The following is a 26,865-nucleotide window of genomic DNA, read 5'->3' as shown; positions in this document are numbered from 1 at the left end:
AGTTGTGCAACATGGGACGCCTGTCTGCAGCGCCGACTCTCTCCCCTGAAATAGTATCAAACAATAAATCGATGCTTCACCACCAGCAGCCGGTTAATGACATGTTGTTTTCCAAGAATATATGAAATCAGAGACCATTTAAGACAAAAACGGGAACAACTTTTTTACGACCACGAATGAGTATTCCTGTGTTGGCTCGCATTAATCGCCTGGTTAAAAAAAAATTAGCACGCTCTCGTGTTTTAACAATCTACCAGGGTGTCATGAAATATTTTGGTCCCCGTTAAAGAGGTAAAGTCATCGTGTTGCCCCCTGCTGTTTGTGCTCAAAAGTGGCCAATTCTGACAAATCAGATGGTTTGCAGATTTAGTTTAACGCAACATGAGGTGTAATTGCGCCCAGCGGCAGGGTTTTCACGGGCGCCCATCAGCAATAAATACCTATAACCATTAGCTCGTCGCATATTGAGACAGACTAAAAAAAAAAAAAAAAGCTTCCAGGGGCAGAGATAATATAATAAAGTGGAGCTGCTTCCTTTTTCTCGCCGGCTTTAGAGGAGTGAGTCTGTGGTTAAATTTAGAAAGTCTCAACTCTCTTTAAATGTGAGCTTTTCAGAAACCACAGTCGTATTTAAGCTCATTGAGTTGGATGTGGAAGCATCAGAGATTTCTCTCACTTGAATTTTAATGTTAAAATCCTGAAGGTGAATGGTCATTACTGGTTTTAAAGAGGCAACCTGTAAGAATTTTAGCTGAATCAGTCGAAATGAACTCAGTTTGTCGACAGAATGTGAAGAAATACCAATTTTGTGTTAGCAGCTAGCACAGAGCTGTCAGGATCGAAAAGTCTTGTGTTAGCAGTGTAAACACTACCACTAGCTGCACAGCTAACTGAGCTAACAAGCTAACGGTGTGGGTCCAACCCTTGAAAGAAACTGAGAGTTCAAGGACTATTTCCTGCATTCTGACATTTAAAGGTGCCACCCAAATAGAGGCCAGCATATCATCAGACTGGCTGCTAACTGTAGCTGCTTCTTGCTAGTTAGCACAGTTAGCTGTCCAGGTAGCAGTTTGGAGTGGGAGCTCTCGGAGGGTTAGGGGAAGTGAGATGGACCAGGTTAGCATGCTAACTTCAAAAGACGTCTCTGCAACACAGTACAAAGACATCAAAACGTCAAAATTGTATTTTTAGTCAATTTTTGAAGATTTTAAACTGAAATTCTTACATATTGCTCCTTTAAAGGATGAAAATAATAAGTAAACTGCAAAATAATTGTAATTTTACTTTTAATTCTCAGTGTCAACTTGCATAAAACTGCCCCAGTCTGTGCTCCCCCGCTGCCCTGTTTGTCAGCCTCTCGACTGGGATGTGATTAACAGAAAAATCAACGTGGCAGATTTAAAACTTTAAGTAGGAAACATGAATCTCTCTCTCTCGGTCCATCTCTCACTCCATAAGTACACTTCCAGAAACAGCTTACGATTAACAAAAGAGTGGAAATACTGTCATGAACAGGGAGAAACACGCAGCACCCTTAGCACCGCCAGCTGAAACATGCACTGACAATATCGGGGGCTCGACTTTATCAGCCGGATGAGCGTGTCTGCTGTCTGACGGCGGCTCGGCCATATTTACTCCGTCTCTCCAACAGTCATTTTGCCTCTTTATTCTGACCGCCGACAGATAAAGGAGAGGCGACGATGGGAGAATTGCATTTCGGAGGGAGAGTGTCAGTCCGGGGGCCGCGTCGCTGCAGTCGATTCCCCTTGAGACGGGAGCTCCCCATCCCTCTCTGCTAAATATCTCATTACTCCAGCTGACACCCAGCGAGCGAGGGGAAATGCAGCCCAGAATGAGAGTCCTGCCCTGGGAGAGGGGCCGAGGGCGAGGGGGGCCCCTTACTATTCGCTCTCCGCTGACTGGTTCTCCCTGAAAACTGGGTCGCGTTTGAAGTTTTTTCCCGTGCCGATCGGCCGGTTTGGTCAACTTTGCCCTTAAACGATGGGAACTGGAGGAGGAAGAAGTAGCAGCTCATGCCCAGCTGTTGGTTTCGCTCAAAGAAACAAATCAGCATTGATTTTACCGTAGGGGGATTTTTAATAATTCATCATAGATTAGTAACAGCTTGAATTTTCACTTTTCAAACACTGTGACTACGGTGCTAATCAGCCGGGAGTGAGATGAAACAACATCACGGTCCAGGAGGAAGAGTCGTGTTTAGGTGATTTTTTGGTTGTTTTTTTTTTAGTGTTTCCACGGAAAAACCAAAGGATTAAAATTTGAATGCTTAAAGCTTTAGAGAAACATTTTGGAGAGTGTTTATTGAGCTGAAACAAGCATCTGTTGCAGGTAATGTATTTCTTATGGGCATGACCATCATCCGAGTTAAAACGTGTCAGTATCTAAAACTTCTGGTAAGTCCCGCCCACTTCCAGTTAAAGCCCCGCCCATTCCAGCTACGGATGCAGTCGTAGTTCATAACTTCGGGGCCTGTAGTCCTCCACGACCCCGATCTGCTGGTACTGGTGGTTCAGCTTTCCTCTCCATCGGGCTTCACGTATCAGAAGCTCTTTTATTGCACAGCAGATCTGAGAAAGCCCCAGGATGCGTAGATTTGGTTGGAGCAGATGTTTTCTAGCTCGCTCAGCTGCTGGATCAGGTCGTCTGGCTGCTGAACGTTAGCCGTGGTCGTTGTTGTGCCTCCGAGTCGTCTTTTTTCCTTGATTTAGTGCTCCTTGAGGCCATTTTAAGGCAGATGTAGTAAAGAAACAAAGTATATAGTCGTGCAGTGTATGGGTGAAGATGTGAAAAAGTAAACCGGAGCGTCTGGTTCCTGCCTCCATGCGGCTGTCGACCTGGAAGTATCTCAAAATTGTACTTAAGTGCATGTCAGGAGATCGCAGTGGACTTTTTGGGGGATTATTTTCTGAAATGAGATAATGAAAATGATGATTAGTTGCAGCCTCGCTCGTCTAAAAAGATGAAGTGGGAAAGACACAAAACAAGTCGTTAAAGTTTCTCCAAACTAGAAGAAGGAAAAGATTTCATGGGAGTTAATTATGCTAATAAAAAGGTTCTGGTCGTCAGTACGAGCTCTGAGAAGTTGATTTTCTTACAGTGACACATTTGACTTCACCTCCAACCTTCCTGCAGCTGCACAGACACATCTCAGCTCCTCTCCTGACACACATCTCCGCTCCGACTGCTGCTGCTATCTGCAAAAGTAGCCAAATCCCTCCTCTCCCCCCGCCGAGCGCCGATCGCGCCTCAAACTAAATGTTTCAATCAAAAGGTTTTTTATCCTCCCGTGGCAGATTGCCTTTGTTTCGAGCAGGATTTGCCCCTAGTTAGGCTTTGATTGCACGGTGTGAGTAACGGTGTGGTGTGATAGATTATGACTCGTTTCGGCTTCGCTGTGTTTCAGCCGCCGCTGCAACTTTCATCAGCAGCGTTGTGTTTTGTGTTGTATGTTTTTTTTTTTTCTAGTCTTTCTGTGTGTGACAGTTCATTCATCTCACACACACACACACACACACACACACACACACACACACACTGCTCTGACGGTAGACATTCGGACAATTAGCTTCACTTCTTGATTGTCCAAATCTCTAAATCTTCCTCTGGTCATCCCAATCAACCTCTCTCTCTCTCTGTTACACACACTAATACACACACACTAAACCACACACACACTACACACTACACACACACACATCAAGTCTCTCTTCATATGAGATGATGAAATAGTTGGAGAACTCAGGAAATCTCTTTCTGGTGAAACCGTTCTGGACTCAGAGATAACTGAGCCCTTGTGGGGGAAGAAGAAAGCCCACCGGCTTTAGAGTCAAGCTTCCTGTGTGACTCTGTGTGTGCGTGTGTGTGTGTGTGTGTGTGTGTGTGTGTGTGTGTGTGTGTGTGAGAGAGAGAGAGAGATAATTTCATGAGCAGGTTTTAATTGAGAATATTTTTTTTTCTCTGCTGATGTAAAGTTTGTTAAAGCAGAAGTGTGTGTTGTGTTTCTGTCCCTGTCAGTGTGTGTGTGTGTGTGTGTGTGTGTGTGTGTGTGTGTGTGTCGTCAGTAAAACCTTAATTTCTTACTTTATCACAATGTGTTTACTGTATGAATCATCTTTATGTTGAGATGTGTTTTCTGTGTGTGAAGCTCATCATGTTTCCTCTCCTCTTCTTCTTCTTGTCTCCTCAACCTTCATCTCCTCCTCCTCTTCATCTCCTCCTCCTCCTCCTCCTCTTCCTCCCCCCCGCAGGGCTGCTCGTCTCCCATCGTGGTGAAGTTCGCCGACACACAGAAAGACAAGGAGCAGCGGCGTCTGCAGCAGCAGCTGGCGCAGCAGATGCAGCAGCTCAACAGTGCGACCACCTGGGGGAGCCTGACGGGCCTGGGCGGCCTCACCCCGCAGTATCTGGCTGTAAGGAGAGCCGCCGCGTCGCCCACCTCCACCATCACCTCCTCCACCCCTTACTGCAGCCCCATGGCCAACGCCGCCGCAGTCAGTGCCCCAATCGAAAACACCCAGCTTGAAACAAAAAACCCAAAACACTCTGTTCTTCCCTTCTTCTCCTGTTGTTCTGCTACTCCTCCTTCAGCCCTGTCACTGTCCCTCTCCTCCACCCTCCTCTTGGGGTTGTAGCATTTTGAGGAAATGAGGTCTCTGAGCGAGGTGCGAGGCTGCCGGGAGACGGTAACGTGTGTTTAACATCTCCAACCAGAGAAAAAGATGCGAGGACGCTGCTTCGTTTCAAACGTATTCTGAATCAAATCCTCGATACGAAGACGTTTTCAGGGAGATTGTCGGTTTCTTATTGTGGTCGCAGGTCACATTTCATGGTTGGAAGATCACAAATCAACTATTTTGTCATCTTTACCCGACCCCGTCGAGTACTGAGCATCTGTGCTCAAGTACAGTTACATTACTGAAATATTACTCAGTTACAAGGAAAACTACTGGTATTAAAATAATAAGTCCTGCGGTCTCGGTCACTCGCTAGCAAAGATCTTAACAGCAGCAGGCGCTGGTGTCGTACCGCTAAAGTAAAAGTACTCTTCTCAAACGCTGCTCAGAGTATTAGTTACTTCTTAACTGTTGACTTTTAATGCATTATCAATAACAGGTTCTCCAAAGCTGCGCTGCTGCAGAGTTTTGTGTTTTTGTTCGTATGTCAGGGGTTTCATTGGCCGGTTGTGATGGGATAGCCTTATTGGCTACAAAAAAAGCAGATGAAAACTTCAGTTTAATTCAAATACAAGTACAAGTACTAGTACCCCAAAACGTGACTTAATTACAATAATATGAGTACATGTAATTAGTTACTTCCACCCCTGAATGCAGCGGATATGTCGGTCGGGCTCGACTAGATTCAGCTGCAAACAGAACAAAGACAAGATGATTTAATGTTCAACATGACAAAACTAAATTGTTTTTGTGAGTTTCCTCCAAATATTTACGTGATGAAACCGTTTAGTCGTCAACATATTTGGACACAGGATTGACTTACTGATGTCCTTCAAGTCGTCGTCCAATGAAAATCATCTCCTGTATCTCCAAATTTGATTTAGCAATGTCCACTGTTTTCTTGTTGTTTGACGAAGGCCTCCTCCTTCTTAAATAAATCATGTTAAACCTACACACTGGTCTTCTTCTCTGACTGCAGCTCATTAAAATGTCACGTTTCAAAAAGATGCACAGTTTAACTCAGGACGGTGAGAATGGAAAGCTGAGAGTGAGGCCTCCTTCTTTTTGTAGAGCGATTCTTCCAATTTATTCACTGATTGCGATAAAGTCTTGTGACTTTTTGTGGGATTAAACACAAAGAAATTGGCTGGGGACGGCGTGGATCCCCCCCGGGAGTCCGCTGATCCCCCAATTTGAGCACTCCTGCAGTGGAAGCTCGGCTGCACAGCGTCTGAGACTCGCCGGTTGATTTGTTAGATTGGGAGGTTTTTCTGGTTTTGTTTTAAAGTTCAGAAACCTCATTTTTTTCCTGCAGCCTTTCACCTCCTCAGAGCCTCAAACTCAGGACTTGGGCTCTAACCTTTTGACTTTTTTTTAAATTAACAGCCCAAACTTCCCCGTCAACACACATCTCCAAAATCTGGGAACTCAAATTCTCAAATATCTTCCACCCAAAGTGCAATTAACTCGACAAACATCCCTCCTTCGCTTGATATCGATTTATTTTTCTTGGGGGGGGGAGGGTAGAAATGAGATAAGTGTTTTGTGAATTGGGCTCCCAGATTTTTTCTGCTCTTTCAATCCTCTTCCTCTCGTCTATTTTTTTTTTTTTTTTTTTTTGAGAAGATTAAGCTCTATTCTGGAAGGAGAAGAGAAACTGAAAATGACTCACACAATAGAAACAAGATGTTAATTTGCTGTTAATTCGAGTCTTTGAAGGATGAGTTTTTGACAGCATCAGTATTCCACTTTTGTTTGGGAATCTAATTAGTCGGCTAGATTAGAGCTTTCATGCTCAACTTGTCTGGAAGAATCACGCTGGAATACAAACAGCGTTTGCTTAGAGGAGAGATCAAACTATATTAGCAGCTCATTTACTCATCGAGCACTGAGGCAAAAAAAAAACACATTGCTAACCCGCTCATTACGAGTTTAGCTTTCTCAGCGTAGCATTGTATAGACATGTGTTCGGCTCTCTGTCTCCGTGTAGCTCACTTTGTTTTCTCTCTCGTGTCTCCCCCTCCTCCTCCTCTCTTTCTCCTTCTCTTTCTTTCTTTCTTTCTTGCCATCAGTTGCTTCAGCAGGCAACCTCCTCCGGTAACCTCGGAGCCTTCAGCGGGATCCAGCAGATGGCCGGTGAGTCAAAAATCAGTTGGTAAAACTCCCCTGAAACCGCGCTTGTACGACAGCAGCGGACTCTTTGTTGCGCCTCTCTGTTTTGTTTTGTTTTTTTTGCACAGACTTCTAAAAGAGGACCAAAGAGCATAACAGATGAACTCGCGTGGCGGAGTTAAGAGAGATCTTTGCCCTGAAGATTTATTAACTGTTGCTAAGAATTGTCTTGATCTTTTAATGAGGCCAGACAAGAGTTGTGCCCTGGGCGAGTAACAGTAGCACCGCGGCTTTGCAGGGATGGATGAATCACAGAAAAAAGGAGGGAAGAAAAAGAAAAAGGGAGTGGAGAAAAATTGTTTCAAGTGGGCTCCTTTTGGTGGAGATCTTGCACTGCTGGCTGGCGCCATCTACTGCTCTCTCTTGTTGTGGAGGGTCTCTGTGATCTGTCATCTGCATCTCCTGAGTATCTGCAGGTTCAAGGACGACGTTTGAAGCAGAAAAATAAAAAGACACGAGCTCAGTTTAATCCCGCCTGTTTTGCCAGGCAGTAAAAAAAGTTTTCAAACTCTAAATGGGTTGAATAAGTTAAAGGACACACGGAAGTAAAGAAGTAAAGTGGTAAGGGACAGTCCAATTCTCTGAAGTAAGGCTGATGCAATAAAAAATGCATATTGTATTAACCCAGTTCTGCATTAATCTAAGCCTTGAGCGTGCCGAGAAGCCTCCTATTAAATGTTGAACAAGATAAAATCTCTGTCTTTAAGAAATATAATTTTTCGGGCTTTAAATGTGGGTTATTTAAGACTTCCAGGGACCGGCGGATACTCTCTCCTCATCATCTCTGACTTCTCTCTTTCCATTAAACTCTCCTCCTCCTCCCTCTCTATTTATTTTAAGCCTCTTTTCTTTTTTTTTTTTGCAGATACTCTTGCACCTCCCACCCTCTTCAATCGCACTTTCTTTATCTCACCTTTCACGCCTCCCTGCAGCCCTCGCACCCTGTCTGTTCCTCCCTCTTCTTCTTCTGCCCTTCTGTGAGCATCTCAGCGGGGTGTCGGCTCTTAATTGTAGTCATTTGACGCTGAGAGAGAAAACGGGGTGAAGGAAAAAAAAACGCAGAGAAACAATAACAGCTCTGAGTGTGATGGGAGGTTTTTTTTTTTTTTTTTAAAGTGGCGAGCCCCCGCCTAGGATCCTCCGGCTCTCGTGTCGTGTTCCCTCGAGTTACGATTGCTTGTGCAATTTCCCCGTGGCTGATTTAAATTTCTCAAAAACACACACTTCCTTCCACACACACACACACACGGATAAATAGGCTCTGGGATTTGCAACCGAGGGGTGAGTAACGTGTGTCTGAATCTGGAGATCTGTTGGTCCTCCATCTGCGATAGTGAGCGAGAGAGGCAGAGCGAGCGAGCATTAGTGATTGGCAGGAGATGTGACACAGCTGAATGACATCTGGTCCCAGTCTTTAACACGAGGAGCTGCAGAGCTGAGAGGCTTCAATTACACCAATGAGCATTCAATTAGACGCAGCCAACGCCAGCCTGGTGCAGCCCGGCGCTGCCATACAGGCTGCACACACACACACACACACACACACATGCATCCTCGCACACATATGTGTTCACAGTCGCTCACACACTCACGTACCATCTGCACAGCCCGGATACTCTGATGTGGGAAGTAGATTGTATTTGTCTCATGCCGTCTCTCTTTCGTTGCCTTCTCTCTCTCAGCTCGACTTTATTCCCCTCTAACCCAGTTATTTTTATCTGCCGCCCGCTCCTCCTCTCCTTATGACTGTCTTGAAAATGTACGTTCAATGAGGGAGATAACCTTTGACTAATGCAAGTATGTAAGTATTGGCGTGGAGCTGCTTTGAGGAAGGAAGGAAGGAAGGAAGGAAGGAAGGGAGGGAGGGAGGTAGCAGGGAGACAAAGAGAGACGGCGTGGAGTCGTCTTTGTCATCAGCTCGGAGAGAAGAAAGGAAAAGGGAATCGGGAAGATAGACGAGAAGGAGGGAAGAGGAGGAGGTGAGGGAGAGGTCAAGGAAAAGAGGAGGGGAATGGCAAGTAAGAGCAGGGAGTGGACGGGAGGAAAGAAACGAGGGGGTTAAAGAGAAAGAAGGCGGAGGAGGTGAAAGGGCAGAAGCGAGGGAAGTGAGGTAAAGGAAGGAGAAAAGCAGTCAGATTTGGGAAACGATAATAAGGAAATGATGAAAGGGAGAGGAAGGGAAAACAGATCAAGAGGCAAAGAAAAGGAAACGAGAAGGAATCAGGCAATGATGGTGTGGGTGAAGGAAGGAAGATGGGAAAATAATAAATAAATAAATAGGTGATAGAAAAATACGGGGAGGAAAAGGTCAGGAGAGAAAAGCAGAATGAATGAGAAAGAAGAAGAAAGATGAAAGGAAAGGAAAGGAAAGGAAAGGAAAACATGTAAAAGGTATGAAGGAAAGAAAAGAGAAGAGGAAGTGCAAGAAGGTAAAGGAAAGAGGAAAGGACAGGAAAGACTTGGCACTAGGAAGGCAGACAGGATTTGGAAGAGGAAGCAGGAAAGGAAAGGAAACAAAAAATGAGCAGGAATAGAGGAAGAGGCACAGAAGGGATCAGATAAACAAAGGATGGGAAAGAGAAGAAATAAAGGAAGAGGACAAATAGGAATGAAAGAAATGTTATGAAGAAGAGCTGAAGGTGAAGGTGAGGTGAAGGCTGTACGGTGTTTGTTCCCTCCTGAACCCGCTGACGTGGTTTTATCCCTGAAACGTTTGTGCGAGTGGATCCGATCCTCTGCGCTCAAACTGGTCCAACCAGCCACTTTCCAAACCCACGTCGAGAGAGGGCAGCGGGATAAAAACCCCCTTTTGTATTTGTGTCGTTGAAATAAAGAGCCGTGAAGAAGAGCTCTTACAAACAGCCTTCTCCTCATGAACCAGCCGCTCTGAAACAGCCTCTTCTTCTGCTGTATTTTCTGCCTTTAAAGAAACAAACGCCGTCTGAATTAGTGCAAAGATTTGACGGCTGTTTTGTTCACATCTTTCTTAGGAGTAAAAAATCCACTTTAGGTTCGGAGGTATCACAGAAAATTGGGGGAGAATCGCTTTGAAAACGAGATTGGTTTTGGCTTTTCATGCGCTCGCAGAGTCACGCGGCACTTTGTTTTTTTTCCACTTCCTGCTGCAGCCGCTCGTCACGACAGCCTCGAGGAAAGGAAAACAAAGACATGTAGAAACTGGCAGTCGCCTCTTTTTTCTTCTGTATTTAATTAACCAATCAGAACTGTGAATCCCGGTGATGAATCCGGCCATCTGTTGTCATTGGCTGAGCTCAGTTCGGTGGTCTCTGTGAAGGATCTCTCTGTTGGGATGTTTGCGACCTTCGAAACCACTCACCACGGTGTCAAGCGAAGAGATGGATCTTCTTCATGGTGTCTTGTTTGTGTGCGTCTATTTGTGTGTGTGCGTGTGACTGTGTTGTGTGTGCGAGTGTGTGTGTATTTCCATGGTACTGTATATACATCCAGACTGTATATACGACACATACACCTCACATTGACAGTGTCCACACCCTTTTAACTTTATAACAACCTAACCTGCTCACGAGTCCGAGGGAAGCTCCTCCGTGGTAAGAAACGACTCCTGCTCTGGTGACTGTTTGCTTTATGAGGCCTTCATAATGTTCACACACACTTTTTTTTTTTTTTCTTTGCACAAACACACACATATTATATGGAGTGAGGTGAAAGATGGAGTTGTGGAGTTGTACTCACAGAAGGTGTTTTATAGCCTTTGCTTCGCATTCATTTAGGTGTTGGCATGTAGTCATTAATTATGCTTAAGTACTGAGCTCTACTCTAATGCCAGCGAGCAGATTAACAGTGAGGAGAGTTCAGCCTGCAGGTGCCCCGAACTACAGTATGACTGCTGAATGAGACGAGTTTAATATTGAGTAAAACGATTAACAGTCTCAATCATGTGCCATTGTGATTAAAGCCTGACTGATACTGACAGGAGGTCAAAATCTGCTTCTAACAGCTATCAGTATTGATGGAGACATAAATGTTTCTTTAATTCAATGTAAAATACAGTCTGTTTCTTCTACTTCTATTATATTATGGATTGTAACAACTTAATTTAGAGTAATGTCAAAATTTAACACGTAAAACACTTGTTCAGGGTTCAGAAAAAATCATGTTTTGGCTTACTTGGTTCTGTTTCCACAACCACAGCTGGAAATTATCCCGACGTCTCCTCAAAAACATCCAGCGGTTTCACGCTAATATTTATCGAAACCCTATCTCGAACAGTGGTTTCTGGCTTGGTAGCTGTTTTCTTCCAACATGTCGTCAAAAATATCGGGTTTTGTTGCCACGAACACCGCTGCAAAATGTCCCGAAGTCTTATCAGAAACATCCAGCGGTTTCACGCTTAAAAATGTTGAAACATCATTTGAACAGTGGTCTCTCGCTGACAGCTGTCTTGCTGTCTTGTACCAATGTCTCGTCAAAAGTATTAGTTTCACGCTTACAAATGTTGAAACATCTGCTCGACCAGTGGTCTCAGCCGTCTCGCAGTTTCGTCGACAGTTTTCGACACTTGACACCCTGATGTCTCGTTAAAAATATTGGTGGTTTCACGCTTACAAAAGTTTAAACATCGTCTCAGACAGTGGCCTCTGGCTTGGCAGCCATCTCGCCGTCTTGTACCATTGTCACGTCAGATTTATTTGGCTTTTTTGCCACTAACAGATGGTAACTATCCCAATGTCTCGTCAAAAATATCCAGTGGTTACAAATATTGAAACATCGCCCCAGACAGTGGTCTCTTGCTTGGCACCGGTTTTGTCAACGTCCCGAATTGAAAGTCAGATCACATACATGTAATCTGAATGTGATATGAAACATATTGTAGAAATGTTGGTACGATTGCGTGTTTTGCAGAAACAGATAACCGTAAATCAGTCAGATTTAGCCTTGAAGGCAAAAAAAACCTGTTATCTCTTGGCGGATGTTTAAAAGGCACTCTCATCACCCAAAGGCACCATTTTATATTCAGTTTCAGTGTCGGCCTCAGAGGTCCAGTATCAGTCAGGCTTTAATCATGATTTTTATGGCGTAATTACACTTAATTTATACAAAGCACAACTTAGCTGAGCACAGAAGAAGAAGTCGAATCTCAAGTGATATAAAAAAAAAGTCAAGATAACCAGACTAGAAAGGTTAGTTTCCTGTATTTATCCAACCTTCTCCACCGAGCTTTTCCTCTAGAATATAGGTTTAATTAAATCAGAGAGATTATTTCTGCCTCAGAGAAATTCACCAAACCTAAACACTACAACAGCTGCTTTTACTGATTCAAACACATGTGGGACTTATTAGCGAGATCAGCTGCTGTAGTGTTTGCCTTCACACACTGCAGCCTCCTCACAGTGGCAGAGATACGTTCAAGTGGTCTCAGATAGAGCAGAAAACATGGAGGATTACTTCCAGGAAATATAAGTACAGCACATCCACACACTCCTCTTGTTATTCTTGTTCACCTCCGGACACTCGTTGTTCAAGTACTGTCCTCTGGTGCACTGTCCCGGTCCGGCCAGGCGACCCAGCCAACGCTTCAGCCTCGCTCCCCAGGTTTGACACCACCCTCTCTGGCTCCTCTCTCCAGGTATGAGTGCTCTGCAGTTGCAGAACCTGGCCACTTTAGCAGCAGCGGCGGCGGCGGCCCAAAACTCAGCCAGTCCCTCCACCGCAAACCCCCTGTCCTCCAGCGCCGCCTCCCTGGGAGCGTTGGCCAGCCCAGGTAACACCGCAGCCACTCAGGTCGGGGGGTCCGACGCCGGGGGGAGGGGAGGGCCAACGCCTGCCTACGTCCTCCGCTCTGCACCGTTACCATTACCAGTGTTGTCGCCCCCCATGATCCCCGGCACTTCACCGCCATCACTGAAACCATCAACCAATCATCGTTGCCGAAACCATCTCCATTGTTCAGATCTCCGTCAGTGTTGTCGGCCTCCTCTCTGGCACAGCGCCATGGTGTGTGTATCCACCGTCTCCGCTTCTCAGACCTTCATCTTAATAGAGAAAACCATGCTGTGTTGTTGATGCGCTGCCTACCTGCGTCCTCCTGTCTTTGAACACCTCCCTCACTTCCCCCACCGACAAGCCACGACCATCCCATGATACACGCACTGTATATGTGTGCGCGTGTGCATGTATGTGTGTTTCGTGCTTACATGTGTCCGTCAGGTACAGACCTGTGTTTGCGTTGTGGTGATTTTCTGTGTTTGTGCCTTTGACCTCACCAGCTCCAGAGACCCATGTAGACAGTTTAGGACAGTAAGACTTGTTGTTTCCGGGCGGACGGGGTGTGTTTGTGTGTGTGTGTGTGTGTGTGTGTGTGTTGGTGTTTTGTCTGATTGTGGCTGGGGGGGTTAAAGGGAGAGTTCACCCCAAAATCAAAAACGCATTGTTTCCTCTGACCTGTAGAGCGATTCATCCATCTGCTGGAGATCGCGTTGGTGTGAGTTGCTGAGTTTTGGAGGTATCGGTTGTAAAGATGTCCGCCTTCTCTCCGATATTGTGGAGCTACAAAAACTCAACAACAATGTCTCTTTACCGAGATCAAAACCTGGTGACCGCAGATAATCCACAGACCTTGTTGTGAGCAGTTTGACGTAGGAACTACACCCGCCCACCATCACCTCGCTGAGTGAAGTATCTAATAACGAACAAGAGGCTCGTGCACATGCAACGTTAGCTAGCTTAGTTACCTAGCCTCTTGTCCGTGAGTAGATGCCATGCCTTGCTTCCAGTTTTGCCCAGTGGCGACTTGTGGTATTGCGGCCCAACAAGAGCACGACGGTAAAAGACACATCTTTAAAACTGTTGACCGGACACCTCGAACTGCAAACAAGGTAAATTATGACTCTTTCGTTTATTCATTTTCGAGCCAAGGAGGTTTTTTATCCGTCCCACGTTTTCTTTGAGCCGAGAAAAATGATTGTCACAATGATCATCACAATTTAAAGTCTACTTTTCTAAACTCTACGGCACATATTCAGTGTGCCGCTTAACCAGGTGTGCCGTCTGCAGGTTCTCTATCTCGTTCTATTTAAAATCTATGATAGATGCAAAGTCCTTTTGGGAGAGTCTTGCCCCTCGGCAGCCATCTTGGCAACACCCCCAGCAGTTATTTCAGGCTAACAAGACCAGGCCCCTATCAAAGGTTTTTCATGGCACCAACTTTTTTTTTACGAGTGCTTTTAACGTGACGCCATTAACTCAAAGATATCCTCCATGCTTATTAGAAGTCCGTCTGAAGCCGCATCGGATCGGTCGAAACTGATTGGCTGATATGTTTCCCGATTGGCGTTTGTCATACATGCGGACTTGTCTCTTATGCGTGGTGATACGTAAAGAAAAATAGTTCCCACGTGAAACTGCTCACAACAGCATCTTTGTACTCGGTCCTCCTGGTCATGATTTCTGGAAAGTCGAGCGCCATCTAGAGGCTGAAATCTCTAAAACGTGCCAACTCACACTAACACAATCTAGATGGATAAACAGAACGACAGGTAAGAGGAGAAGTATGTATTTTTAATTTTAAAGTGAACTGTCCCTTTTAAAAAAAACTGCTAGGTTGATGTCTGAACTCGGCTCAGGTTAAATATCGCCACCTTCAGATTCTCTCCTTCCTTTTTTTCCCCCCCTCCACACTGCCTCCTCCTCTTCCTCCTCCTCCTCCTCCTCCTCCTCCTCTCCTTGTGTTCCCTCTCGTTGCCCTCGTCTTTTGCTGCTGCCCTCCTTTTGACAAGCTCCCTGTTTCTGCTCCATCATTCTCCCCTTTCATGTCGGCTCGGCCTCGCTCCAGCAGCCGTGGTTTTGCTGTCTCTTTTGGAGCGCACTCCCAACAGAGCATGAATATGAAAAGCTACCCACCTCCCCACCACCGTCTCTCTCTCTCCATCCTCCTTATCCTCCTCCTCCTCCTCCTCCTCCTCCCCTCCCTCCTCTCTCCTCTTCTTCCTCCTTCACGTTGACACTCGCGCCGCTTCCATCCCCACTTCCTGCCTCCACCGAGCCGGTTCGCACTGGCATGAATGCCCCGTTTTCTTGTCTCGTCTCTCTCTCTCCATACTTTTCGCCTTCTCCTCTCTTATTCCAGCCTCTCGCTCTCTCTTTCTCTTCCTGACTCTGAATGTCAGTCCAACCTTGAATAGTACACACTCAGGTTGAGCTCCTCGGTGTGAATGAGTGGCGCTATATACTGCATGTGTCAATGAAGCTGGAAATGTCACGCCAGTTTGATAAATATAGACAGCTCTGCATGGAGACAGGCCAGCGTTTTTTGTTTTTTGCACCATGTGCCGACATAACGCTGCCTTTATCACACCATGTCTTAATATATTCAGCGGCAATCCTGCTTTGTTGGCATCGCTTTGATGAGATCAAGGGTAAATTAATAGATTAAATCTTTTGTTTTGTTTTTTTAAGGTTTGTGCACCATACTTCCCGCCCATCTCACCCACCACCACCACCACCACCACTTCCGACATAGTTACTTCATGTATGGCGCACATTTCACATCAGCGTGTGTTCAGGTGTATGTGTGTGTGAGTTTGTGTCCACCGTGTTGAAGTTTTGTGCGTTTTTTCTTTGGTGTCAGTGACGACCAGCTGATTTTTAAAAACCAACTGTGCTCGAGACAGAAAGTCCAAAAAGTTTTTTTTCCGAAACAGTCTCTTCTGATTGTGCTCCTGCCTCTCTGTACATACGTCTGCTTTTTATATTTTTTATTTTTGGATGGTCCTTGTGTTTTTCCAACTGCAATTACAGCATCGCCTTGAATGCAGCAATCCTCCAGTTTACCTGCTTTTGTGAATATCTGCTGAAACAAACACACAAAGCATACAGCTCTCTTCTTTTCAACCTGGATGTGTTTTTCATCTTCCATATCGTACCTACATGTAGGTTCACGGTTAGATTAATTAAAAGGTGCTGCTTGTGATGTTGTTTTATATTCATACCATCAATTTAAATGAGATCGCTGCAGAGGAAATTGGCTGCCTCGAGATCGCATTTCCCTTGAACTCCTCGTCAGGTAGATGTTTGTAGTTTTCACTCTTTATGCTCGACACATATCCTGAAGAGATGTCTCAAGCTTCGGCGAGAGAATAGTGACCACTTCCTGCAAATCTCCTCACAAATCTGACCAGAGGAGTCTTATAAACTATAAAGACCTTCTTCAGAGTTCGTAACCTCTGACAAGGCCACAGTATAATCCTTCACGGGGCGTCTCAGCGCCAGAAGATGAAGGTTTTTAAGAAGTAAGAAAGTCGAGGCAGGCAGCCGGTGTCCTCTGCAGCAAATTCAGTTATTATTTGCAGTTTTTAATAAAATATTTCCAAATGATGGCAGTTTCCTGATGTTAAATTGTACACGTAGCACCTTCTGTACAAACTCTATAAAGGCCGAGCAGAATGAAGCAGCTTTTTGTAAATGTGTATTTAATAAGAAAAGCCTCCACACGAGGAAACCTTGAGTTTTGTTAAACGCTTGTATAACAAGTCTGTGTCTTTGTCTCCTACTCTCCGTCCTCACCCCTCTCCTTTCTCCTTTCACTCTCCTCCTCCTCCCCCCCTTCCTTCCCTCCCTGCTCTTCCCCTTCCCCCCCAGCAGCAGGCACCACAGCCAGCTCCAACGCCGGTGCCATGAACTCTCTGACCTCTCTGGGCACCCTGCAGGGCCTGGCAGGCGCAACTGTGGGCCTGAACAACATAAATGCACTAGCAGGTAGCATCAACAGTGAGTATTCACCCTGCCATCAGCCACTCCACCTCCACCTCCACCTCCACCTCCACCCTTCACCTACACCTCCACTCACGACCATCCACTTCCAACGGCGACATCGACGCAGAGAGACGACGTGTCACAGCGACTGGCGTTCATCAGAGTTGGATCTTTATGGGTTTTTGCACACGATTTTTCAATTAAAGCAGATAATTTATCATATTTAATCTTGGATTTTAAAGATTTGTCACTAAAAATCTACATTAAATCCTAAATAAACGTAGTTTGATAAAGACGAACCTGCAGATTTGCATCATCGAAGGCCGAGTGTATCAGAAAACCCATGCAGCCGTCCAACTCTGATGTCAGTGGCTGTGCAGATTTATATTATAGTCCACATGGAAATAATCTAAACTTTAACGACACAGTTTAGATTTAACTTCAAGGAAGAAATTTGACAAAAATCGATTAATCTTTGGAGATTTAAATCATTAATTTACTTTATTTTAGACATTAAAGTCTGTACTTTGCAAAATTAAAGACTGAATAAGGTAAAAAAAAAACATTTTAAAAAATGCACAACAAACACTGAACACACCTGTCGTCTCTCTGTGTCTCAGTAACATTTGATCTGATAATAAACTGTCCTCACTCTCTCGATGACGGCGACCTCATGAGCTCATCCGGCCGCGGGTCTTTCATCCGTCCGTCCATCCATCCACCCATTCCTCCATCTCTCCATCCGCTTCCTGGTTGTGTCCTGGGTTATGCTTGCTGTAGGAGTGCCGCGGTGCCGTCCGGGCGGAGCTGGCGTGCTGCTGTCGCCTCACGTCTGTCGTCGTCTGTTGTTTTAACATCCTGTTGTTTTGTTGTGTCATTTTTGTGTTTGCTGTCGTCTCTGAGAGAAGAGTTTGAACTTTAGAGGAGGTCGAGGGAGTTCTGTAGACACTAGATTATATGTACATGTGACGAGTTTCATGGTTTAAGTCCAAAATGTCAGAAAGACATACTAAAGCTACTTAATTTGATCATTTATGTGGCAAAAAATACTAAATTAAACAACTTTCATGCAAGAAAATAAAAAACCTGTGACTTTTCTTGTCCATTAAACACAAAAAATGCCAATTTTCATGCCGAAAATTCCAATTGTGACAAATTTTATGTCAAAGAAATACAAAATATGTTGATTCACATGCCAGAATTACAACTTTGGAGCATTTTCCATTCCAAAAATGACCAAAGATAAGACAAAAATAGGTAATATGACGGTTTGAATGTACATAAATAAAATAATTCAATTGGGATTTCTCACACAAACCAGCAAACATTAGTTGAGAATTTAATTTTTTTTAAAAATGCTAAAATTGTCCATCTTTACTCTAAAACAACCCAATATCAAATTGACAATCATCAAAATAATCATTTAAAAAAATTAAAATACAAACGTTAATATTTTCATGCCAAAAGAAAGTTTTAAAAAGTAAATTAAAGTAAATAACACAAAAATTAAATGACAATTGACAATTCATCACAAAAACTATACAATATATAAAAATAAATGTTATATTTTCATTGCAAAAGCTTTTAACATTGTTCATGTACAAAGAAAAAATGATAACTTTGATAAAACAAACACGTTTCATCACAATCTTTCTGCCCAGTAAAAACAAACATTTACCATTTCCAAGCCAAAAATTAAAACTTTATCATTTCCATGTCATTTAAATACAAGTTTGACTATTTTCCTGCCAAAACCTTCTCATGAAGAAGATATAAAAACACAATCTGGCACATCAGCGTTACTTTCAGGGTGAAACGACTGCAGCTGGTTTATATTTAGAGTCTTCCTATATGTTGTCGTGGTTTGATCCGGAGCAGAGATCCTTCCCTCTATCAGCGTGTGATTCATATCGACTTCACGCTCCGTGTGGTCCGCCAGCGTCCGCCGAGCTGAAGCGCCGCGTGTCCTGCCTTTGACCTCTGGGGAGACGGGGCTGGGATCTTAATCAGTGCTGTTATTACAGCAGAGATCCTGTACCGCCGGCCTCCTCCACCACATTATTCTCCTCTGACCTTTACCGCTCCTCGGCTGGAGTAGCTGTATCCGCTGTGTAAATCATATACGCGTCTACTCGAGCAGCGCGCAGGTACAGAAACACAGGACATGCTGACACACACACACACACACACACACACATACGTCTTTCAAACAGAACTTTTTGCATCCCATTTCGTCCCGGCTCGACCCGTCTCTCCTCGCCGTGGCCCCCACCTCCTCCTCGTCCTCCTCGTCCCTCCACCCGCCGCCGACCGGCCTCATTTAAACACATCTAGGCCTTAATTGAATTGCAAAGGTCACCGGTGCAATTATTCCTGAATAAATGAGTGACCTATAATCCGGAGCTCCGCGGTGATAATTTATTTCACTGTGTCTGACGTTGAGGCGACAGGACGCCGAAGCCAATGTCAGACCCCCTCAGACAAGTTGCCCTCCGCCGTGATATTAAGCCTTTACAAGCAACTAATGAGTGTTACTGCTGCGTTCCTTCACTTTTTAAACCAGACACCCTCCCACCTCCCTCCACGCTCCACGTGCCCTTCTCCCCCCTCCAGACTGAGACGTCACGGGCTGGAAAAAGCACATGTTGATGTTTGACTGAGCTGCTCTGGATGTATGGCGAGATAATCGTCTACTTACGGCATCTCTGAGGGTTTTGTGAGGTAGATCATGAAGACGAACCATTTTGGATTTAACGGATCGATACTAATGCAGATTATGTGCAATTTAAACTTCCATCGCACAAATAAATCTGCTGATATGTATCTTTCTTTCTCGTTTTATGAGAGAGACATGAAAAGAAATACACCTACCAGCATGTCCTGCGTTTATATCTCGGTTTAAACGTCATGTGGATAATTCCCAACTATCGATTCATTTATAGAAGGACCAACAAGGCAAAATACTTTACACGAGGCAACAAACTTTAAATGAATAAAATGGCTGTCTGGACGATAAAACGAGAGAAAGGCCCAATCACCTCAAGCTAACGTTATATTTATATTGCTGGTTTGTGCATGACGATTCGATATGATGCCAGTGTTAGGGGTAGAAACAGGAGCCAAAGTCAATAAAATCAGAACAAAATAAGCTGCGAAAGAATAAAATATAAACTGTGCATCCAAAAACTTCAAAGATCACTTTGGGAAAAAGACCCTCTCTTTCTTGCCAAGAGTCCGATGAGAAGATTGATACTTCTCTTCATAAAGTCTGAAAATAGAGCCAGGAGTCACTTAGCTTAGCTTAGCTTAGCTTAGCTTAGCATAGAGCTGCAAAACCAGGGAGTAATACAAAGTTTTTTAATAATGCGTACTAATACCGCTTAAGCTCTCAAATGCACAAAATGTGAAGAAATAGATGAAGTATGATCTTTTTTCTCTGAAAAAGCAAGCCTACTACACTACCCATAATGCAAATGGGTACCATCTTTCCTTTAGATCCAATTTCAAATTAAAAGTGTTGAAGTAACGACTCTGGAAACCATCATCTAGCTGCAGCACCAGTGTCCCCTAACAACCTGTCAGTGTGTCACAAAGTGTGTTGTCACGTGTTTTTCATTCAGTCTGTTGTTGTTTCCTCTATGTGTGTTTCTGTGTTGCGTGCATGCATCGCTGCGTGCTTCTGACCTGGAGTACACCTGTGTGCAGCTCTGGCTGTCATCAGCTACACTCATACTGTACTTTACTGTGTTTAAACTAATACTGTGTGTGTGTCCTGGTGTCTGAGCTGTTAGCTGTCGTGTTTCGTACACAGTATCGATGTGTCTTTTGTGTGTAACTTACAGTACAGTCTATGTGTGCGTCCGTGTGTGTGTGTGTGTGTGTGTGTGTGTGACGTCAGGTAACAGTTGGTTTCTGTGTGTGTGTGTGTGTGTGTGTGTGTGCGTGTTAGTGTGTGTATGTGTGGTAAAAACACAACCTTCAATGGGAGCGCTAATGAGTAAGTGCACTCTTCTTTCTTTATTGTTGGGTTTTATGTAAAGTTGCTCAAATGCTCTCAGGTATGGCGGCTCTAAACGGAGGCCTGGGCGGCGCAGGGCTTACCAACGGGACGGCGGGCACCATGGACGCGCTGACGCAGGCTTACTCAGGGATCCAGCAGTACGCCGCCGCAGCGCTGCCCACCCTCTACAGCCAGTCCCTGCTGCAGCAGCAAGGGGCCGCCGGCAGCCAGAAAGAGGGTCAGTAGCCTGGGGCCATCTCCGTGCACATCACTGCTGCTCAGTGGGACTCGCGTTTCAGAGTGTCTACAGCGGAAACATGTAGTTTCCTCCCGGATTTACTTTGTAGAGCAGCAAACAGACAACATGAGACATTTAAAGGTCCCATATTGTAGAAAGTGAGATGTCCTTTGTGACTATGAAGAAGGTCTGAGTGTTAAATCAATAATGTGGAAGTATTAAAGCGCTCAATCCACGAGGAAATGTAAAACCGTGTCTTTAAACGAGCTGTCAGGACTTCCGTGACGTTGTGATGTCACAGCTATACAGTCAGCCACGCCCCCAGCATGGCCACGGTTTTCAAAAAAACACCAGTAGAGCTGATGTGGAAACAAAGTGGGCGTTTCCTGCTCAGGCCTGAGAGAGCTGACCAATCAGAGCAGACTGGGCTTTTTTTTTTGGGAGGGGGGCTCTTAAAGAGACAGGCGCTCAGACAGAGGGCGAATAGAGGTGCTGCAGCAACAGTTTTTTGAACATTAAAGCGTGTAAACATTTTCTCTTGGACTCTAAATTAAAAGTATGAGCTTGAAAATGAGCATCATATGGGACCTTTAAACTCAGATGCAAACAAGCAGTATCATCATAAAGCAAAACAAATAATCTGTAGTGCTGCAACATCAAGTTAACATGTCAGGAAGGAATTCATAATAATAGTCATTTCTTCTACAATTAATATGTAAACAAACACTTTTTTTCAAATTAAGCAGGACCCGAATGCTCACCTCAATATTTTTTGTTGTAGTCTAATGCACCCAGAAAGTGTTTCCTGCTGCTAAAACACACATTTTATGGGGAAATAATGTGTTTTTCTGACAAGAATAGCTGATGAGAAAAAAAACAGAAATAAGCTGGTAATTAAGTAGAAAGACAACGCTGAACTACGGGGTGCTTTTGTTGGAAGTGGAGAGAGATTTTTGTATTGTTGATTTCTTTTAATCAATGATTAGGGTATTTTCTAAATATTCAGAATAAACAACTACATCATCTTATTTTAATTCCTAAAAATAATGAGCTCTGCATATCAGACACGAACACTATACTGAGTTCTGAATTTAGTTTTAAATCAGTATAACATCAGCGTTAAAACACCCAGAGGTTGAATTTCTTGATGAATAACTGGAACAAAAACATTTTTATTCCCATTTTTCAGTTATAAAAATAAACCAAACGCTTCTCCATTACTTTCGGTCTTATTTTGAAGAGAGCCGATGTTACTTTAGTCGCACAAAATGTGTGTTTTAATCCAACTTCTCTATGAATATCATCAATATTTTTGTTGCTGGCTGTACAGTTCATTTTATTGCATTGTGGGAGAGAGAATGTAAAATTGATCAGCCGACATATCAGCGCCGTTGCAAAGTGCCACCTTCGTACACAACCTGATGTTTGAAGTTCAATTTTCCCAAAAGCTTTCAGCGACGCCGTTGAATACAAACCAGATGATGAAATGTCGAGTAAAAGAGAAATAGAGCCACATACTGTTTGTTTGTCCGCGACTCATCTCAGCTTCCAACAAAGATCCATTTGTAAAGAAGCCTTTTTCTTCTCTCTCTGACAGCCCATCCAGGAGTTCAGAGCCCTCCGGGGAGACAAAGATATGACAAATACCAGGCTCCCTCACGACTTCATTTAGCAGTGGAGAGCGCATTTAATGAATCTGAGAGATCTGACCTATGTGTGGTAGAACAGGGGGGCGACCTATGACCCCTCTTAAGAGAGACGCCATGCAGCTGAAAGAATGAATCAAATGAAAGGGAACAGGGAACCGCTCTTGTTATTCCAGAGCTGGAATATGATTATTAAATGAAAGCTTTCATCTTTGTTTAATGTTCAATACAATTGTAGAATGTCATTTAAAAGCAATAACAAAACTCAGGGTCGTGCGATACATGCGCTGCATTGACGACAACACGGCGGTGCCGGTCGCCACAATGCAGCGCTCCTCTCCTGCAGCTTTGCTTAATGAAAAACCACTCTGACCTTATACCTGCTCTGCGTCTCGTCCCCGCCAGGTCCCGAAGGTGCCAACCTGTTCATCTACCACCTGCCCCAGGAGTTTGGAGACCAGGACATACTCCAGATGTTCATGCCTTTCGGAAACGTGGTCTCTGCCAAAGTCTTCATCGACAAACAGACAAACCTTAGCAAGTGCTTCGGTACGGCGGCAGCACAGGCGACAGTGTGTCCTCCCAAAAAAACAAGGGGACAAACACTGAAACGCCTGCTGTTATCTGTCCTTTTCTTTCTTTGCTAGCTGTGTCCCAGTTCAGGGGCTTAATACTCTGAAGGATACGGCCCACAATGTCTTTCAGATGAAGGCCAGGGTGAACTGAATGCCATATTCGTGTCATGGGGAAATTCTTGTAATACCCAGTTTCTGACTCATAAATGCCATTTACCTCAGCACTGCAGACGTACTCGCAAAAATATAAACTTATTCACAAACACCATCCATATGATGCGAACATGGCAAAAGACTTTCCACCCATAAATATAAATTAATTCAAGGCCGACAGTAAACCCACAAATGTTTACCTCTTTGAACTTGTCTTCAAAAAGCCAGTGGCAGACAAAACGTGTCGAGGATGTTGCAAGCTCCTGTGGGGTTTATGTCTGACTTAAATTATTTACATCCTTCAGTGGCATCCTTACTGGTAAAATACTAACGCCTCAAATACAGCAGCCTGATAAGTGGACCTTTTGAGTTTGATGCTGTATTTACCCCTCTAGTGTCACTTCTTGAAGTGCCTCTCTAGTGTAATAGAATAAAACGAGAAAAATCCAAGTCCTGGGGTGACTGGGTGGTTTGATGGGTCATACCTACTGTATGTATGTAGACCGGGGTTAGGGCTAAGAGTGATTGTTTTTAGATATGTTTCTTAAATAACTTAACGTGTGTACTCGTATATCACTTACGTTACGTAAGTTACGAGACTGAATGTAGTTATTTTAACCCAAAGTGTGATATTTTCCTAAACCTAACCACATGTTTTTGTTTTTTTTGCCTAAACCTAACCAAGTAGTTTTGGGGTGTCAACCTCACCAAGTAGTTTTGGTGCCTAAACCTAACCAAGTAGTTTTGGTGCCTAAACCTAACCAAGTAGTTTTGGTGCCTAAACCTAACCAAGTAGTTCTGGTGCCTAAACCTAACCAAGTAGTTTTGGTGCCTAAACCTAACCAAGTAGTTTTGGTGCCTAAACTTAACCAAGTAGTTCTGGTGCCTAAACCTAACCAAGTAGTTTTGGGGTGTAAACCTAACCAAGTAGTTTTTGTGCCTAAACCTAACCAAGTAGTTCTTGGGGCGTTAACCTAGTCAAACCGCGACTATGTGACAACTTAGTCAGATAACAACAACAATAACTATCCAAAGGTTAAAATATGTCGTTATATGTGAATTGTTGTCAGCCAGCTTTATTTTTTAAGTCTCACCACACAACACTGACCCTAGAGGGGTTGGTAGAGCTTGAATTTTTCATTCGAAGCTTAAGGCCAGCTAGTTGGATGATATTGAGGGCTGCAAAGGACACACCACTTGTGTCCTCCAAATCCAGGCAAAAGAGGCTGCATGTATGGTTGAAATTGGCCGTACTTAAAGGGATCCAGCCCTGAACTGGGACAGCGAGTGATTCCTTTCCACCGAGTATTCTTCTGTCTGATAGGAGTGTAGAAAAATAGAGCAAAAAAAGGCTTCAAACCCAAGACGAAATGCATTAAGGTGTACTGCAGATTTTCATTTGCATAGCATTTGTCCATGTTGACAACAAAAAACCTAAATATAATGCGTCTCCATCCCTTGTGTAGCAACTAAGGGAAACAAGAATAAATCAAGCATGGATCCAGGAGGGAAGAGACACACAAACAGACAGCGGCGATACTTGTCAGAAAATGGATTGTGAGGATGGATGCGAGACAAGCGAGACGAGGAGTTTACTGTCAGTTTTAGAGGTTGCAGATATTACGAGAGGAAGTGAAGTGTGCACGGAGATGACTTTGTGAGAGACAGCAAAAAACAAAAACACAATAAAACCTTGCTGTCTGCTTCAAAAGCTATATTTTAAACATGTTGACCAACAGTGGCCTTTGTCAAGCTGTTGGTCAAAAAGTTGATACAATATTTTTAGAGCAGAAACTGCGGCTTTAATGTGTTTTTGTTTCGCAGACTCACGATGCTTAACACTGGAAGTATCACTGCAGCCCCTCTATTTGTTTTACTGTAGCTTTGTTCTTTCATTATTTTGTTGATGCAACAACCAAGTTCCCCTCCAGGAGTCATTAAAGTTTAATCTTCTCTTATTGTGTACCAGGGGTGTATTTTAATGTAGATGTAAATGTAATCTAGAAAAAATCAGATCTTGAGACACAGAAACACGGTGAGGGGGCCTGGTGTCGTATGTTAACATCAGTTTATTATTACACTTTAATTTTCAGACGGTATAGTTGCTGTAAAAGAGAAAGAAAGAGAAGCTTGCTGGTCTCAGCCTGTAATTTATATTGTGAGTCAGATTGGAAGGAAAATGTTCAGCCCTGTTTTTATGGCACGGAGGAGGAAACAATTAGGATTAAACCGGCAAAATACAAATTAAACATTTGTTTGCCAAGCAGAATTTATTACAGAGCATTAGCACACAAATGCTAGTGAAGACAGCGTGGCTTTGCTGACATTTGCGAGCTATATTAGCAACTTTTACCACCCTGCGCCGTCTCTACTTGGTTTTTTTGATTTCTACTTGGATATCTTAGTTAAATACCAGAAAACACTAGAACTGAACATGCTAACTAGCTGAAATGGTCATTAGGCATCTAAACATGTAAATACAATAATTTTGACAGACTGACGCCAACGCAGAGGACTTGATCTACGTCTGGCTACCTTTTTATCAAGTTGAAGGCAGTGTAATATTGCTCATATTGGATTTTATTTAGCTTTAACTGCTTGTGATGTTGCCTGCTGCTAATGAGGTTAGCTAACATAGCTAGCAAGCTTACAAACGTTAGTCCGCTGGCCTGTTACTGCTGACAGGATAACATGCTAGCTAGCTGTAGCAGGCACTGCAGCTTACTTTCAGTCATGCAACGTAATCTACCTGCACATTTGCTAATGTAGCTAGCTAGCTGACAAACATTTTAAACAATGGTTTCATGTTTTAAGAGTCCAGTGTGTCGGATTTAGAAGATTTAGGGACAGAAATTTAATATAATATTGATAATTATGTTTTCATTCTTGTGTAATCACCCAGCAATTGTAAGCCTTCCTTACAATTAGCCTTTTTTATCGAGAGGAGTGGGTCCTCTTTGATGGAGTCCGCCATCTTGCATCTCCATGTTTCTACAGTAGCCTGTAATGGACACATATAACATTTGTTATAGTTGACATTTTCTTAGCAGCCACCACAGGGGAGGGAGAGACGAGCGTGGTTGCAGATTGGCGTTGATTGCAATCTGCAACCACACCGCTAAGTCCCACTAAATCCTACGCACTGGACCTTTAATGCCAAGTGGAAACAGAACCAGTTGATATTTCTTCTCAGTCTGTCTCCTCCTTTCACCAACTATCCCCTTTCCTCTGGTGTCTCCCACAGGCTTCGTCAGCTACGACAATCCAGTGTCGGCACAGGCAGCCATCCAGGCCATGAACGGCTTCCAGATCGGCATGAAGCGGCTGAAGGTGCAGCTGAAGCGCTCCAAGAACGACAGCAAACCGTACTGATCTTAGCACTAGGGTCTATCTGCTCCCCATGTTAGCACTGCTAGGGTAAGTCCCCCCCCCACAGATAAAAAAAAAAAATGAAAATGAAAAAAAAAAAAACAGCAAACCGAGCCACGACCTCTACACAGGGACTGGGGTGGGTGGGGGGGTTAATGGGAGGGAAGGGAGGGATGTGGGAGGGAGGGGGAGACGACCTACAACCACCCTGAGGGAGACACACACGCCTTGTTTTTTTTTTTCTTGTTTATCTTGCTTTTTTTGAAGATTTTTATGTTAGCTTTCA

At 43.9% G+C, this 26,865-nt stretch overlaps 1 protein-coding gene across 16 annotated transcripts in view; it reads left to right on the top strand.

Moving 5' to 3' along the window:
* Positions 1-26,865, top strand: part of celf2 (cugbp, Elav-like family member 2) — a 213,383-nt gene that overhangs the window by 179,632 nt on the left and 6,886 nt on the right. For 3 of the 16 annotated variants that reach the window (XM_084345256.1, XM_084345257.1, XM_084345250.1), the window contains 7 exons: positions 4,269-4,430; positions 6,767-6,830; positions 12,475-12,609; positions 16,488-16,613; positions 20,639-20,836; positions 22,888-23,031; positions 26,455-26,706. In XM_084345256.1, the coding sequence (XP_084201382.1) occupies positions 4,269-4,430; positions 6,767-6,830; positions 12,475-12,609; positions 16,488-16,613; positions 20,639-20,836; positions 22,888-23,031; positions 26,455-26,582 (957 nt within the window). In that variant the 3' untranslated portion in view covers positions 26,583-26,706. Of the gene's footprint in view, positions 1-4,268; positions 4,512-6,766; positions 6,831-12,474; positions 12,610-16,487; positions 16,614-20,638; positions 20,837-22,887; positions 23,032-26,454; positions 26,707-26,865 lie in introns of those variants that run through there. The other 13 variants (XM_084345258.1, XM_084345248.1, XM_084345253.1 and 10 more) reach the window with 11 other exon arrangements.

This window comes from Pagrus pagrus, assembly GCF_965226575.1.
Source record: "Pagrus pagrus genome assembly, chromosome: 23".
NCBI classification, from domain to species: Eukaryota; Metazoa; Chordata; class Actinopteri; order Spariformes; family Sparidae; genus Pagrus; species Pagrus pagrus.
Note: the sequence above shows the minus strand (reverse complement) of the source record. Positions and strands in the feature narration are given on the sequence as shown.